This window comes from Leguminivora glycinivorella, chromosome 6, assembly GCF_023078275.1.
Source record: "Leguminivora glycinivorella isolate SPB_JAAS2020 chromosome 6, LegGlyc_1.1, whole genome shotgun sequence".
Lineage (NCBI taxonomy): Eukaryota > Metazoa > Arthropoda > Insecta > Lepidoptera > Tortricidae > Leguminivora > Leguminivora glycinivorella.
Genome location: NC_062976.1, coordinates 17,900,060 through 17,914,917, shown reverse-complemented (window position 1 = coordinate 17,914,917; position 14,858 = coordinate 17,900,060). Strand labels below are relative to the sequence as shown.

At 38.9% G+C, this 14,858-nt stretch overlaps 1 protein-coding gene across 7 annotated transcripts in view; it reads right to left on the bottom strand.

The window, feature by feature from the left end:
- The window catches only part of LOC125226786 (whirlin), a 137,763-nt gene that overhangs the window by 59,079 nt on the left and 63,826 nt on the right, over positions 1 to 14,858 (bottom strand). For all 7 annotated transcript variants that reach the window (XM_048130874.1, XM_048130875.1, XM_048130876.1 and 4 more), the window contains exons 6-8: positions 12,699 to 12,829; positions 3,578 to 3,736; positions 1,315 to 1,440 (exon numbers count right to left, since the gene is read on the bottom strand). In XM_048130874.1, the coding sequence (XP_047986831.1) occupies positions 1,315 to 1,440; positions 3,578 to 3,736; positions 12,699 to 12,829 (416 nt within the window). The remainder of the gene's footprint in view (positions 1 to 1,314; positions 1,441 to 3,577; positions 3,737 to 12,698; positions 12,830 to 14,858) is intronic.

The window sequence follows — 14,858 nt, the reverse complement described above, 5'->3', positions numbered from 1 at the left end:
TAACCGTCACGGTATCGTTTATTGTTTGTACATAGTATTTTTAATAGTATTTTATACAATCGTGATATAATACAAAACTTTTCAGTCGAGTACCATGTTTAGGCCACGAAGCTTGCTGAGTGGCTAATAGTACGGTACGAGAGTGAAAAGCTTAATTATATCACTATTGTATACAATACTTTTTCTACGAGTCATCATCTTCATCATAAATGGACGGAAATATCATCATTCATGCAAGTTAAAATTAATGTTAATAGAGTCGTTCACCGTTGTATCAACATCGAATTACCTAGCAACCAATTGTTTGTAATAACCGTCTCTGATTGGCCGATAACGCGACAGATAAAAAAAATGTGTTTCAGATGCAGGAAAATTTGCCAGGTATCGCAAATTAGTAAAGAAATTGTATGAAGTTCTATTTTTGAAATTATTACAGTTAACTAAAGTCAACTATAATGAGCTTGTTATAATTGAGTTGGAACTGCCATAGAGTATCCAACACTGAAAAGTTAGCACTTATAGTTTAGCCTGTGGTGTCCTAATTGACAGATTACAGTCGACAAGTAGAAAAACAATGTTTCGGGGACAAGGAAGGAACAAATTTAAATATATTTATATTCAGATATAAGTATATTTATATACCTACATCGGAATTTAATACCTTACCATGTAGCTTATAAGAGTTATAAGAATAGAACTCACTCTATCCTTCTAAGTACACTTCGGTTTAGATAAAATATTAACATAAAACATTTATAGGTCATTAACAAGTTAACAACCTATATAATGACAATGTATAAGGTTCACAGTAAAATTATGTAATAAACTTGATTGGGGGCGGACAGAAGGCGGCATTTAAAATCGAATAAGTTTGTGGTGAGGTGAGGATGGATGGCTATATATATATAGCGCAAACCCCTTAAATAGAGAGATTAACAGAAGTTAGTATAATATTATATACGACTGACTTGCGGAACGCGTTGTAGAATCGATACAAATTTCCTCAGTTGCCTACGAGCAGACGGTAAGCGCCAGCTGTAAGAATATTGCAGCGAGCGCGACTTTTGCAGAGAGACGCCACAAGTTCTCTGATCAGGCCCCGTAGCCGAATGGCATTTCTGCGATGCGAAACGCCGCAGAAATGTAGTTTAGTTCTGGCGTTCCAATACGCAAGAGCGATACTGATAGAGATAGCTAGCTACGAAAGAGATATTATCGTGAGCGTTGTGGATTCGGCTACGCACACGTGATTGTTTGACCCAAAAGGCTGTTGAAAATGTTTAACAACAGATAATAAAAAAATAGAAGACTCACCATCAAACCAGCTCTGTCGGCCACCGAGTCCTTGTCGACGCCCGTGATGTAGATGCCGAGGCTGTACTCCAGCCCGCCGCGGATCATCAGCCCGAGCGACTGCCCCGGTTCGATACAAAGGTCCACCTAAACATACCAAGTCAATTAATCATTTTTAAACAAACAGAAAAACTACCTAATTTCCCTGTTGTCTCTCTATGTACTCGCACTAGCTAAGGTAATTTTACGGGTACCTATTTCAGCACTTGAAAATGGGGACAAAATTGTACGGGTGACTAAAATTAGCTTAAAATATCCCTACTTCACTTAAGACGATACGGGAGGGGTCAATTCTCCATACAAACGCTCTCGACTATTTCCTCCCTGGTTTTTGACGATAGAGCAATGATTTTTTTCAACACAGATTATTATAATTTTTATCTGTGTCGGAGCGTTATGATTTTTTTGATATTCTTATTTTGAAGTCGCTAGAGCCCATCAAAAATTTCCAAAAACGGCTTTATTGATTATGTCGCAAAAAGGTATAGTATTAAAAATTGGTAACAATTAGCCAAAAAAACTAAACGGTCCGACACAGATTATTTCATTGTTATTCAGATTCTCAAATTTCGTTACGATTGATTAAGTTTTGAAGGAGGAAACAGTCCAGAGCGGAACCTCGATTTTAAAGATTTTTTCGCAATATCTTTTAACTGAGTTGTTCTGTAGGGACAATTTTTTTTCGATAAATCTAGTTAATAACACTAGTATATTTAACTAAAACTCCCAAATTGAAAGGGGGGCTCCTTTCCATTTTAGCATTTTCGCTCCTGTAGCCTCTTCGTTTCAGTCCAGCATTGAGTATTTACTGCTATTACCTAATTACTTAATTAGTATAATAACAGCATGTCTACAAGCGCAGTGGAGACGTGTGAGCAGGCTCATTATGGGCACTAACGGCAGTTTAGTGGCCGTAGACCACGATTAGCATACCGCCACGTGCCCTCCCGCCCTTATGTGTATATTACTTAAGTACGCGTATTTACGACCCTGATATTGCGCGTAAATTTTATGAAACCCTAAAATCGTCGGTTATTAGAAATGTCTGGCCCAAATAAACATTTTAGTGTACATACTTACCGTATTGCCTTTGGCAATATAACGAATAATTCACCGATAAAGTATTAATTAAATATTAGATTTCGAGTAATGTGACTTGTACTACTAGATGTACAGTTCTGTAATTATGTACAAGGTAGGTTTCTGTTTTATTATAGAACATTCTTATATTATGGAAATAAGCACCACAAAAGTCTACACTACCTACATATGAATCTGTATGTGTAATTGCGATACTGTAGATATCAAGTACCCTTTCCAGTCGGCATCAATTTAACATTCATATTTCCTGCCATTGATTTGCAGCAAGTTTTAATCGAGTTTTGATTCGGTGCCAAGCGGAGACAAGTTTGTTATTGTTGCCGGCACGAGCATCTAACCGGCGAACTGCGCTTCCGTGGATAAACTGCTCCCATCTCATATAATTATGCATTTAGATGGCAGTGTCACAAGACTAACTTAGATTAGGTGGCAAACAATGGACTGAACTACGATAGGATCGGTCACAAATGTCACTTTAGAACTGTAATAGGTACTTACTTACGATTGTTTTGCTCCACTGTATTACCAGGTTTATGGAAAGCTATATGCACAGTGTTTTGTTTGTGAGCAGCGAAAATCCTATTATCGTAGGTATACACGGATAAAACTAGACAGATATTTATGTATGGGTAGAACCAGTTATAATATAATATGAATAAATGGATGATATCGAAAAGAAAATACGTATCGGAATATTCAGAATGACAGATGCAACGTAACATGATCTTTAAAAAACATTATTTTCGACCTTGTAGAGGAAATTAGGATGTCATTCTCGGAATGCTCCTTTGCCCACCGCCATCATTAGCGTCTGTAGGAGTCACGTACCGCTACAAGTGTGGCGTATGGCTAACCTGCTTATCTAGGGGTCCTTACAGGGGGAGCACGATCGACGCGTGGCGCCTGTAGCGGTCCATCAGCACACTGTCACCTCCAGTATCAGTCGAGACACCGCTACAGCTCTGACGTGTAGTTGCCCTACGTATCAAACGGCCCTTACAGACGGAGCGCGACTGACGCGGCGGAGGCGACGTGCGAGCGCCGTATCGGTCCATCCACAAGCACACTGCCATGGTCAGTATCAATAAAGACACCTGAGGCTACTGATGAGGCTTGTACTTACCCTGCGTATCGAGCGGTCTTTGCTGGCGGAGCGAGACTGGCGCGGCGGCGGCGGCGACGCGGGCCGCCCGTAGCGGTCCATCCAGGAGCACGACGCACGCCCCACCAGCGCGCCCGCCGTGCGCACCGTCATCGTCAGCTGCCGACACGACTTCAGCATCTAAGTAATAAAATAATTCTTTCTTACAATATTGCAATAGAAACACATCTATAGACGTCTTATCCGCCCGAAAGTTTTAAAAGCAACTGTCTTAACACCTTCGCTGCGGCAATTAACATATCTCGTAACTAACCATAGTTCGTAAGAGGTCTATAGACCCCTACCGCAGTGAACGTGTTAAGTGTAGTCGTCGTTACCGTGTTACTAAACATGTAGCAAACTTACAAACGAAGGAACGACGTACTAATTATACAGAGAGATATAGTGCTCATATTCATTGTAAATCTTCTTACAGAGAGAGTAGAGGTAACTACCTATAAAGTAATATTACATATTTTGTCATTGAGATATCGTTATCCAAGTCTTATTTAATGATCAACTATAGGTACCTATTTATGTATATAAATCAACACAAAACCTCCAACGAGCGCTACGTAACGAGGATTCAATTGAGGAAATGGATGACGCATTACTTATTTATACGAGAGAAGTAAATCGACGGAAATAACTTACAGCACACTACTTAGACTCCATGTATTATTTAACTACTGCTATTTAGGTAAGAGAGATATATAAATTCTGCAGTAGCTTTAAACTGTTTAAAGTAGGAATAATTTCGTTCTATTCTCTGATTACTCTGACCGAACAAATGTTAAGTATCTACGCAATGTTGTCAAAAAGTCAACAATCATCATAAATTAAATAAGGTACAGCGGGGCAAATCTCGACTGGGGTGCAATTGTAACTAATCCATTTTTTTCATTATTACACTATGATGTTGAGTTCTACATGTATCCACGCCTACCATATATAGCCGGTGGCGGTGGACACTCTATTTAATAATGCAAACATTGTAAAACATGGAAAAAATTAACCAGTCCCCCCCTTCCCCCGTCGAGATTTGCCCCACTGTACCTTACATCAATTAACACTTTCGCTACCAAGAACCCGACTGTCGGGTACACCGCTCGTAGAAGCGTAGCCGATTACATGGGTTTCCCCGTATGTAGCGAAAATGTCGTAGCGCCGCGTAGAGCCCGGTTTCGAAAGTGTTAAACGTTTGGCTTTGATTTAAATATCACGAAAAACGGAATATCTTAACGATATCAAAGGAGTTGATGTACTGTATTATGCAGTAAAAGTTACAATACATTGGTACTTTACAGTGCACCATGTTTTTAACAAAAGCAAGTTGTTCCTTATCTTAAATGCAGATCATTCAGTTTTTTAACTGCTCGCGAAAGATAACATACATTTCCATGGCAAGCTGCAGTAAGTAAATAAAAGTAAACTAACTTTGTTAAAGAAAACTTAGGTACTATCCAACCAAGAACATGATAAGAATAGCGTTGAGTTGGCTAAGAAACGGATAAGGAACAAATAGTGAAATCCGAGACAGTCTACTTTTCAGCCCATGAAAACTAAAACCTAATAAAAGTAGATATGTAGGTACAACGATTGTGCCCGTATACCTATACATATATTGAGTATTAAAGAAAATTAACGCTGAATTTAAACTGCATATCACACATACTAGTATCTACACAGCTTTAACAAACATACAACCGAATTAAGAAAAGTGGATGCATTTGAAATCTTGAAGTCTGTTATCGGCATTTTGTTGCGTCTCATTTCATAAAAATATGCGGAACAGGAAATGGTTTTCTTGATTTCACAGAGACGTAGCGTCCTATATTTAGTAACAAAAGCCTGTGACGCTCAGCTCGTGTCCCCTAAGATTAGTGAAAGCCGGCGGTCAATGAAGGCTGCGGGTGAATCAGCTGACGTCAGCGGGGCGACAGCTCGGGGGCGGCCGACACGCGCAGCCCGCGCGTCGCCCTGCTGCGAGTCTAGCTAACCAACCTAATTGTCTGGCTGACGTCAGAAAAATGTTTAGCTATGGATGAGTCGAGACGGATTACGGCTGTGAGGGAATAAGAGCGTTGTTTGTGCATAGTTTACGGCAAAGTAATTACTGTATTTTCTCATCAAATAGACCATGCATTTGGCTTATAAGTATTTGTTTCATTAATCACGGTCTGCTTGTTGATTTATTCTAATACTACGTCCACAGAACTAAATCAAGATAGAAGGAAAATGCTCGGCGATTAACAGCGAAACCGAGCGTGTAACGTTTTGTGTCGAGCCTATGACGTCACGAGTGTACTTTAGTGATGGGAACGTTGTCGCCGCGTAACCTATTCGATCGATTGTGGAGGTTGCTTGCGGGATGCCCGCCGAAGTTAAAAATATCGGATGTTCATCTTCGTTGTGAAATGAAGTAAGTATATACCTGTATTCGTGTGATGACAAACAATTCACTAGTAGGTATATAATTTGCCTAAGGCCAGGAACAAAGATTTTAGTAGGTAGATATTAATATTAGTTAATATTTCGTAATATTTTTAAGAAAATCGACCATGTACTCACTTCATTATCCTCATATTATTTGTTACAACTTTTAGTAATATGTATATAAATATAATTAAACATTAACACATTTTTAGAGTTATTTTTATTCATAATAAATATAGAGCGTATTATGTTTGTATTTGTTTTGCCGACCACAAATTCAACGTTAATACCGTAACTGTAACCTATTTTAAAGTTAAATTTACTTTTCACTCGTACTTTATATGTATAGTTTCATAACAATATAAAAACATAATTATAATTTCCACTGCTTCGCAAAATCGATTTAAATCGAATAAGGAAATCGCAGCATACATGACGATATAGTTCCGTGGTGCACCACTATTCTTAAGTTCGACGTGAGTTCGACGGACAAAATAACAAATCTACCTTCACTTTGTCTCGACAGTTTGAATAGCCTATTTTTATATCGCTTGTTTTAAACGCACGCCAAGTCGGACTCGTCAAATTAAAGCCGCAATGGAAAACTAGTTTGACGGCCGTACGTCAGCTAATGTTTTGATGATAAAAATAGGAAAATCGTGTTTTTTATTTAATAAAAAATATTTTAGGACAAATGGTACTTACCGATGATAGGAAACACTTTATTTAACACTCTTGCTTTTATTGGTGGTGTTTGAACAGTTAATTATCGAATATCGACCCATTTTGTATTTTTCACTGTATGTCACTCGCAGGCAGCGGTCGGGAGCAGACTGACTTGCGCGGCGAACAATGTTGCTCGCTATTTAACTTTTCCGCACGCGAAGTAGATACACTTTTTCCTTCTATCTTGATTTAGTTCTGTGACTACGTCGGTACAGACTGTTCTATATCACATAAAATACGGCCACTTTGTCTCATAATTAGTTAAATTATTCAATATCGTGCAATTTTCGCCATTTAAATTATCCTCTACCGATCTATTTGACACATCAATAGGGAAATGGGTCTCTTTACCGTCAAATAACAGCGAAGCGCCACAAAAAGTGTCGTTTCGAGTGACGCCGTAAATCAGGCGATAACGCGAGTACGGAAGGAACAGTCGCCGACGTCGCGAAATAGTGCCGCCTTCCTGCCCTGGCGCTGGTCATACGGCCACCTTATAGAACAGAACCTCCGTGTAAAGCACGCTTTAAAGTAAAAACGGGAAAATTTTAATGTAATATGTCAAATATTTAAATATATTGGCGAAATGTTTCGAGTCATATGGAAAATCTTCATCAGGCGTGAGTATGCAGTCATGTTAGGCAGATAAATATGTTTAGTACTTAGGTACTATTCCGTTTTCTTGTATAACTCGTTTTAGATTTCACTACTTTTAGGAACTTTTTTCAGCAGCGAGCCTAGCGTGAGGTTGGAGAATACGAGTAAGTACCTACATACACAAAAAATTCACTAGAAACAGAGATGTCTTAAACCAGTTCTTTTCTAAGTTTCAAGTCAAGGATCGTGCACACCGAAAACAATTTCTCAAATTCTAGTAAAGGTCACTTAATCGTAATCAGTCATTTATCAGTAAATTTTATGTGAAGAAAATACACAGTTCTACTTGTTTTGGCACCAATCAATGTTTATTATTACTTAGCGATGTTAGCTCATTCCACTTTATCCGACATAAGGACAATTATTATTTTACTTCGATGAAGGAAAACGGACTTACCGAACTAATATAAACTTTGTCTCTATTTGCCTCCCGTAAACGAAAGTTAGATAGGCTTCGGTATATACTATTTCATATTGGCTCACTACAGCGGCAATATACCGTAAATTGGACTTGTACGTTGTAGACGTTTCGCCGAACGTTGATATTTCGAGCGATGCGCGATGGCAACAGAAAGTCAACAACCTTTGGTGCAAATATTGGTAATAGTCGTTTCCGAAGTTACTTTATTAATTTGAGCGATTGGGTCGGAGTTGTTTTGATTACTTGGTAGCTATAAACCGTTAAATTAAGGCAGTGCTGCGTAGCTTCGTGATAAAATATTTGAGATTCGGAAATACATAGGTATTGGTCATATAATTAAGCAATTTATAACCGCGTCTAGAATTTATTTAATTAAATACTTTTATTTCCGACGTTGCGACTCAGGTTACATTAGTTGTGGTCGCGGCTAAATTATTTACCGTGTGATCAAAAATCAAAACTTTTAAATGTGTTCATAATACGATGACATCAAAGAATGAAACATTGTCAATTATATAGTTAATCCGTTGTTTATAAGTTATTCTGTGGCGCTCTCGTGCTAGCCGCCGGTTTGAGAGCACACACTCGTCGTACCCTTTGCATGTCAAATTTCTTTAAGCGCAATTACGCGAACCGAGTTAAACACGAATGTGCTGGAGAAATTCCGAAATGCTAAATTATAACATTGCTTTACTTAGTAACGTTCAATTGTATCAAAGTTATATTACTCACGTGAAGGTGAAGAATTTGATAGATTACAGATAAAAATACAACATAATCAGCGAATCAAGGACCAAATGTGTCCACGGCTGGCAAAACGTACCACTTTATATAGGTACCTAAAGGGAAAACACAAATTCAGTTTTCAGTTCGCTGAGACTCCCATGTCACGAGTGCGTTTTATTGCTCAGAATAAAGAAAAAAAGGATGGGCAGTAAAATCGATACACATATACATACACAAACGTTCCATTTCGGAATATCCGTTAATCCTGATAGATTAAGGGCCAGTTGCACCAACCACATTTGACAGACACATCATCGTCACGCAGCAGACGTCTATGGAACTTCCCATACAATAAAATTTAACGAACGTTTTAACGGTGCCAGACGATTTGGTGCAACCGGCCCTAAATGTCGCTCCGGCTACCCCCTAATTTCCGAACCGATCACAGAGCGATCCCGCATCGCGAGCCTCGACATCGTATTGACAGCTAATATCTTCCTCGACATTGTGCCATATTGACATTTTTTCGTATCTGTGTCGTATTTGCTATGTTAGCGTATAACTTCTAACTTTATTATCTGGCTCTGATATTTTGGATAACGAAAAAATCGCCTGTAAATCCATAAGTAAAATAACTGCTGGCTTCTAGCAATTTGTTGCGAAGTTTGTATGTTATATATAGGCATTTTTATGGAACATGACAGAATAAAATTTTGTTTTCATTAGTAGGATTTTTGATTTAAGAATACCATTTAAATGAAATGCTATCATTTTGTGACTCCACATTAATGTGTTTTTAAATAATTGCACTTTTAATTTAAGTACGTAAGTAATTTAAGTAAGTATTAAAACAATCAACTGTCATATGACTGCCCGAACAAGTCATAATCTTAATCTTTAAAAAGTCCGTCTTTTCCAAGAGAAGCTGAAAGTGGAGTGCTACGTCGTAGCACTCACATATCCTTGTAATCTTCGCCCTAATCGCTACGAGCTACGCGGACGGCGGGCTCGTACGAACTTCACTCAGCCTCGCGTACATGGCTCCTTGATTACACTTGCCCGGCTCCTCCATTGTGCTGCTGAGAGCATTCCCGGTGGAGCTATTTGGCCTAAGATACTATGAAACATTGTAAACTATGCACTCGAAGTAACAATATGACTACACGGTGTGTACTGTCAGTTCTGTTTGTTATGTCGTAGTATCTTGCAAATATTAGCGTCTACTTATTAGGTTAAATTTAGTTCGAACGTAGAGTGAATCTAAATGATGTCATTTAGTTACCGTCCTACGGTAAGGTTAGGTTAGATTATGTATAGTTACCGCAAGAAAATAGCAGCCACCTGAATAGCGACTGCATTTGTCTGTAGTTCACCCTTCCAAGTTAGCATGGGCGATTTGATTACGGTCGTTGGACGACTATTTTGTGTACACATTGTACCGCGGTGACCAATCCCGGTGGAACTATTTAGCTTTGGACGAACTTATTTGAGAAAACAGAGAGTAAGTTACTTCAAAGTAAAAGATAAATCTACTGTAACGTCAAATTTATGTATATTAACACGTTCACTGCCAGTGTATAACACTTACTTAACGTTTGGCCTTTTCCGAAAAAGGATAGCAAGTTTGTTGTACTTTAATTTAAGTTTAATTAAAGATCTGATTTAAAGTGATGTATGATCATTTAGCGTATTTACGTGAGAGCTAATTTAATAAGTGTTTGTTTTACTGTAAAGTATGACGAAGTACTAATTCTAAATAGAATACCCAATAAGAGTAGGTACATTTGCACGATTCAAATCCTTTTATAGAAAGCAAAAATAAGTCACTTAGAAAATAAATTCATTCTACTCAATTACTTTTTCTTATCTCCAAAACCGCTTAAAATCTCACGCTTATCGGAATGTGAAGAAGCGACCCAGTTTATAGTCAACCTTGCAGTTCCTGCTATGATAAAGTATATAATCATTAGTTGTAGCGGTGAGGGTCTGCCATATCGGCAGTGTCAAAGCCATTTGGCGGCGGCTCAGGAGGCCGCGCCAGCAGCAACAGGTCCCGTTGGCTGTTGTCGTGCTGCCATCATTGTTCTTTATCGGAAATAAATGGCCAACCGATATTTTTCTCTATTTATTTTTGTGAAGTCACACTGTGACGACAAGGGTCCAATGTAGAAGAAGATGGAGTTACCTAGTTAGGAGTTAGTTACTCGGTTATTCGTCTGGTTTTCATGTAGGTATCCTAAAGGCCTGATGTGGAAATTATTTTTATACAGTCTCATTTTCATTAAATGTAGGTAGATGAGAAATCGACGGAGCTGATTTGAATGCACACTTATTATTAGTTGAGTATTCATGCTAAAGCATTTCCTTTAAAAAAGCTAGCTACATTTGCTGAACTTGATTTCTTGGTATAGACTGTTATGGTAAGCACTACTGTGTACGTAGAAGAGCACATAATAGATTATATAGGTAAACTTTATTCGCACACACCCGCTAGAGTTGGGTAACAAAAACAAGCTCGTGATTGATGCGATCCAGAAGGTTAACGCGTTAAGCCGGCGACGACGAGGCGATTAGTGATTTGTTTGTTGCTACAACAAACAGCGTGTCGCATCAGCAGCACGCTTCGATTTGCAGGGCATTTTGGTAAGAGAAACACAAATCCTTACTACTTAATATTATAAATGGGAAAGCTTGTTTATCTGTTTTTTATCGCTTTCTAATCTCCCACTTGAAGAAGATTCCGCATTTTTTCGAATTTAACGCGAGCGAAGCCGAGAGCAAAAGGTAGTTTAATAGTTATTTGTTATACAAGGGGGCAAAGTTGTATTTTAACGCCGAGTGTGGAATTTAAAAACGAGCAAGTGAAAGGATTCTATAGTTGAACCACGAGCGAAGCGAGTGGTTCGAGAATAGAATCCTGAACTTGCGAGTTTTTTAACACACGAGAAGTAAAATACATTTGCACCCGAGTGTAACACAAAACTTTTCCCCTCACTATAGCGAGGAAACTACAACGCAAAAAATGCGTTTATCCCTGCTTCCAGTTGTTCCACAGGTGGTAAGTGGTAAATCATCTTTATTACTAGATTCACCTACTTTTATCAATTTTAAAGCAGTTAATTTGACTTTATTTAAGGTCAAATTACTTTACCCACTAGTGGATAAAATGCGTTTTTACTCGCTGGTATTAAAGGACAAAACACGTGTTTCCGAGCTAGTGAGGGGAAAATATACATTTAATTTAGCCTAAAGGGATTAAACCTGGGCATGATATGGTTTAAATTTAATGTACTTAATTTGTACTAGAGAGCTTCACGCGTTCTCAATATAATGGGACAGACAGACAAACAAGACAGGCGGATGGTCAGAGTCGTCAGACAGACAACAAAGTGTAAGATAAGGGTCCTTTTGAGGTACGGAACCCTAAAAAAGAATTGATCGACAATATATTACAAAGACTGAAATAACTCAGTACCAATTGTTATAAGGGACAAACCTACCGTTTACAGAGACGCTGCAGATTGGAAATAAATGCGAGGGCAAACGGATCTTACCCCACTTTGATCGTTATATACCGTTCGTTAGCTGTCGCCGCTGGCGGGTCGCTTGGAGCTGTAATCCCTAGGTTTAGCGAGCGTACCTATACGCGATGATAGGTACAACACTGTATTGAGTGAGATAATAGGGATACCTATATAAACTGGTTTTTCGAAATTAACTATTCGACATACATATTTACATCACAGTGAGTCTCCTATTAGGTCGTAGACTTTTATCGAGAAGGGCAAAAAAAATACAAATTTGGCCCCCTTGGATTTGACGACGTTCGCGTTCAAATGACTTAATCCGATGCACGACACATGTGATGAACATGTGCCCCGGCTCGCCGTTCCCTAGATCTGAATCTGTCCCATAGTGCCATCATGGTCGCCCATCTTTAAAAATTACGTGTAAGTCTTAAAAGTCTATTCGTGTATACAGATTTTATGTAGCAGACATTAGATTTGTTGTCAAAGTTGTCTTCTGCGTTAAGGAACTGAGGACTTGTAATCTTTCTATACTTTGTGTAAGTACGTACAATTATGTAAACGAAATCTATGAAAATCATAGAAAACCACTAGAATGTATGGTGCATACCTTGAGCGCGTCCTCGTGCGAGATGCCGGAGAAAGGCGTCCCGTTGACCTGCAGGATGGAGTCCCCGGGGCGCAGGCCCGCGCGCTCCGCCACCGAGCCCTCCTCCACACGAGAAATGTACACTCCCACACCTGCAACCACTTTCTTATAATTGCTAACGAATGTCTCCATAACATGAAAAGTCCAGGGAAAATATCCATTTTGATTCATAGGTATACGATATCACTCAGGTTCATAGGAACCCCAGACTAATAGGTCCTTTTTTGACAGCGTCACAAGTTTAAAATATAAAGTTGTCGCTCAAAATTTTGATGTGACATGACTTTTCCCCTAAACTTTTCAACTTCAATTTGCCTGCTTACTCTATCCAGTGCTTTTGTTTTTCTTAGTGTTTCACGTGAATATTTAACGTGGGTTGCATTTTGCGTTGTCCCACATCAAACTGAGTCATCGGTTAAAACAAAGTTTAGTGAACATGTAAGATCAATGTGGATCAATATATTTTGATAGTCACTTCATTCTTTCCAAAGCAGCGTTAATAATAATATGCCGTTTTTGTAATGATCAAGAAATTCTCCCATTTAATATGAATCACTGGAGAAAGTAAGCAGGTTCATTTTAAAAATAAAAGATGTAAATGAACATGCACAAATTATATTTTGCTGCAATCATGCTGCCTTGTGAAAAAGAATCTCTTTCTAAAGCTGGCAAATTCCGGAAGCATTTCCTTTATACAATTATCGCATGTTGTAAATTTAAGCAAGTTTATTTTTTAGCCGGGATTATAAACGGCGGCTGAGCAAACCCGATACGGCTGAGGCCGTGGCGGATATTAGCGTTACCTGGCCAGCTATTATTCCAATCTCTTCTTACCGAGCATTAATCTCAGTAAACCAGTATAAATGTAACCTTTATGGCTTATAACCGCTGTGCGTATCGGAAATTACAGTTATAAATGTGTGAACGAAGTGTTTTGGGTGTCAATGGGAATAGCAGCCCTATGCATCCGAAACAGGCGCTATCTCTGTGAACCGGATATTGCCGAAAGCTGGCCAATTCTCCTAAATTATATTGTTATTTCTGAAATTAATAGTATGAACATTTTTACTTGTTAGATAAAGCACCTAACATCAGGCTATCTGCCAAGAACATAACCCCGATTGAACTCTATTTCCCTGATATTAAACTGATATCTCGATAGCCAATGTATCAAGATTTAATATCTGCAGATTTTGATTCCGGGATGAAAAATGAATACCTATCGGGAATGTTCATCCCCATGTTCTTACATCCCGTGGTCTTACGTAACCAAATAACCGCAGAAATTCGGAATGGTTTAGTTGATACTGTTAACTATGCCTATTAAAATCTCAGAAACTAGAAGTAAACACCAGCACGAGTGGAAATTGTGTATCGTGTTTCAGCTGTGGGTCATTGAATACAACGCTTTGCTTTGACCCTTCGAGAGCTATTTATACTCGAGCCTCCCACATGGACGGCAATCGATACCAGCTCGTCTGCCCGATCTCGCCGGTGATTAAGTGTAATCGCTCGTTGTGCGCGGTAAACATTCGCTACTTCACTCTACGCACGAGGGCTTCAGTTGACAGAGCTTTAAAGTTTCCCGAGGGACAAATATAATAAATATGAGAATTTCAACCAACAGCACTAAGGGTAGCGTATTTTAAAATAACGACGAGAGCTGGATTACACACAGGGGCTCACTGGTTGTCCGTTCGCTGTACAACAGTGGCCTGGGTCGTAACCGAATGGTATTTCTGCGACGCGAAACTCCACCGAAACGCCGCAGAAATGTAGTCTGGCTCTGTCGCGCCAATACGCAAAAGCGATAGAGATAGATAGCTACGAAAGAGATATTATCGTGAGCGTTTCGTGAGCGTTTGTGCATTCGGTACGCACACTGTTTAGTTATTCGGCACAGTCACTTTTTCTTTTTACTCAAAACTGACAGACCGTTACAGCACTGAGAACTGATAAAGGGGCCTAATTCTAAGTATTCCTAACAGTTTTAAGTACGTATTAGCTTGTATTTTGTACATTTTGATAACAAGAGACACCTTTACGACATCATTACCGTGCGACAGAATATCGTCACTACTTTTAAAAAATCTCGTATCTCACGCTCTTCCTCAAAGTTAA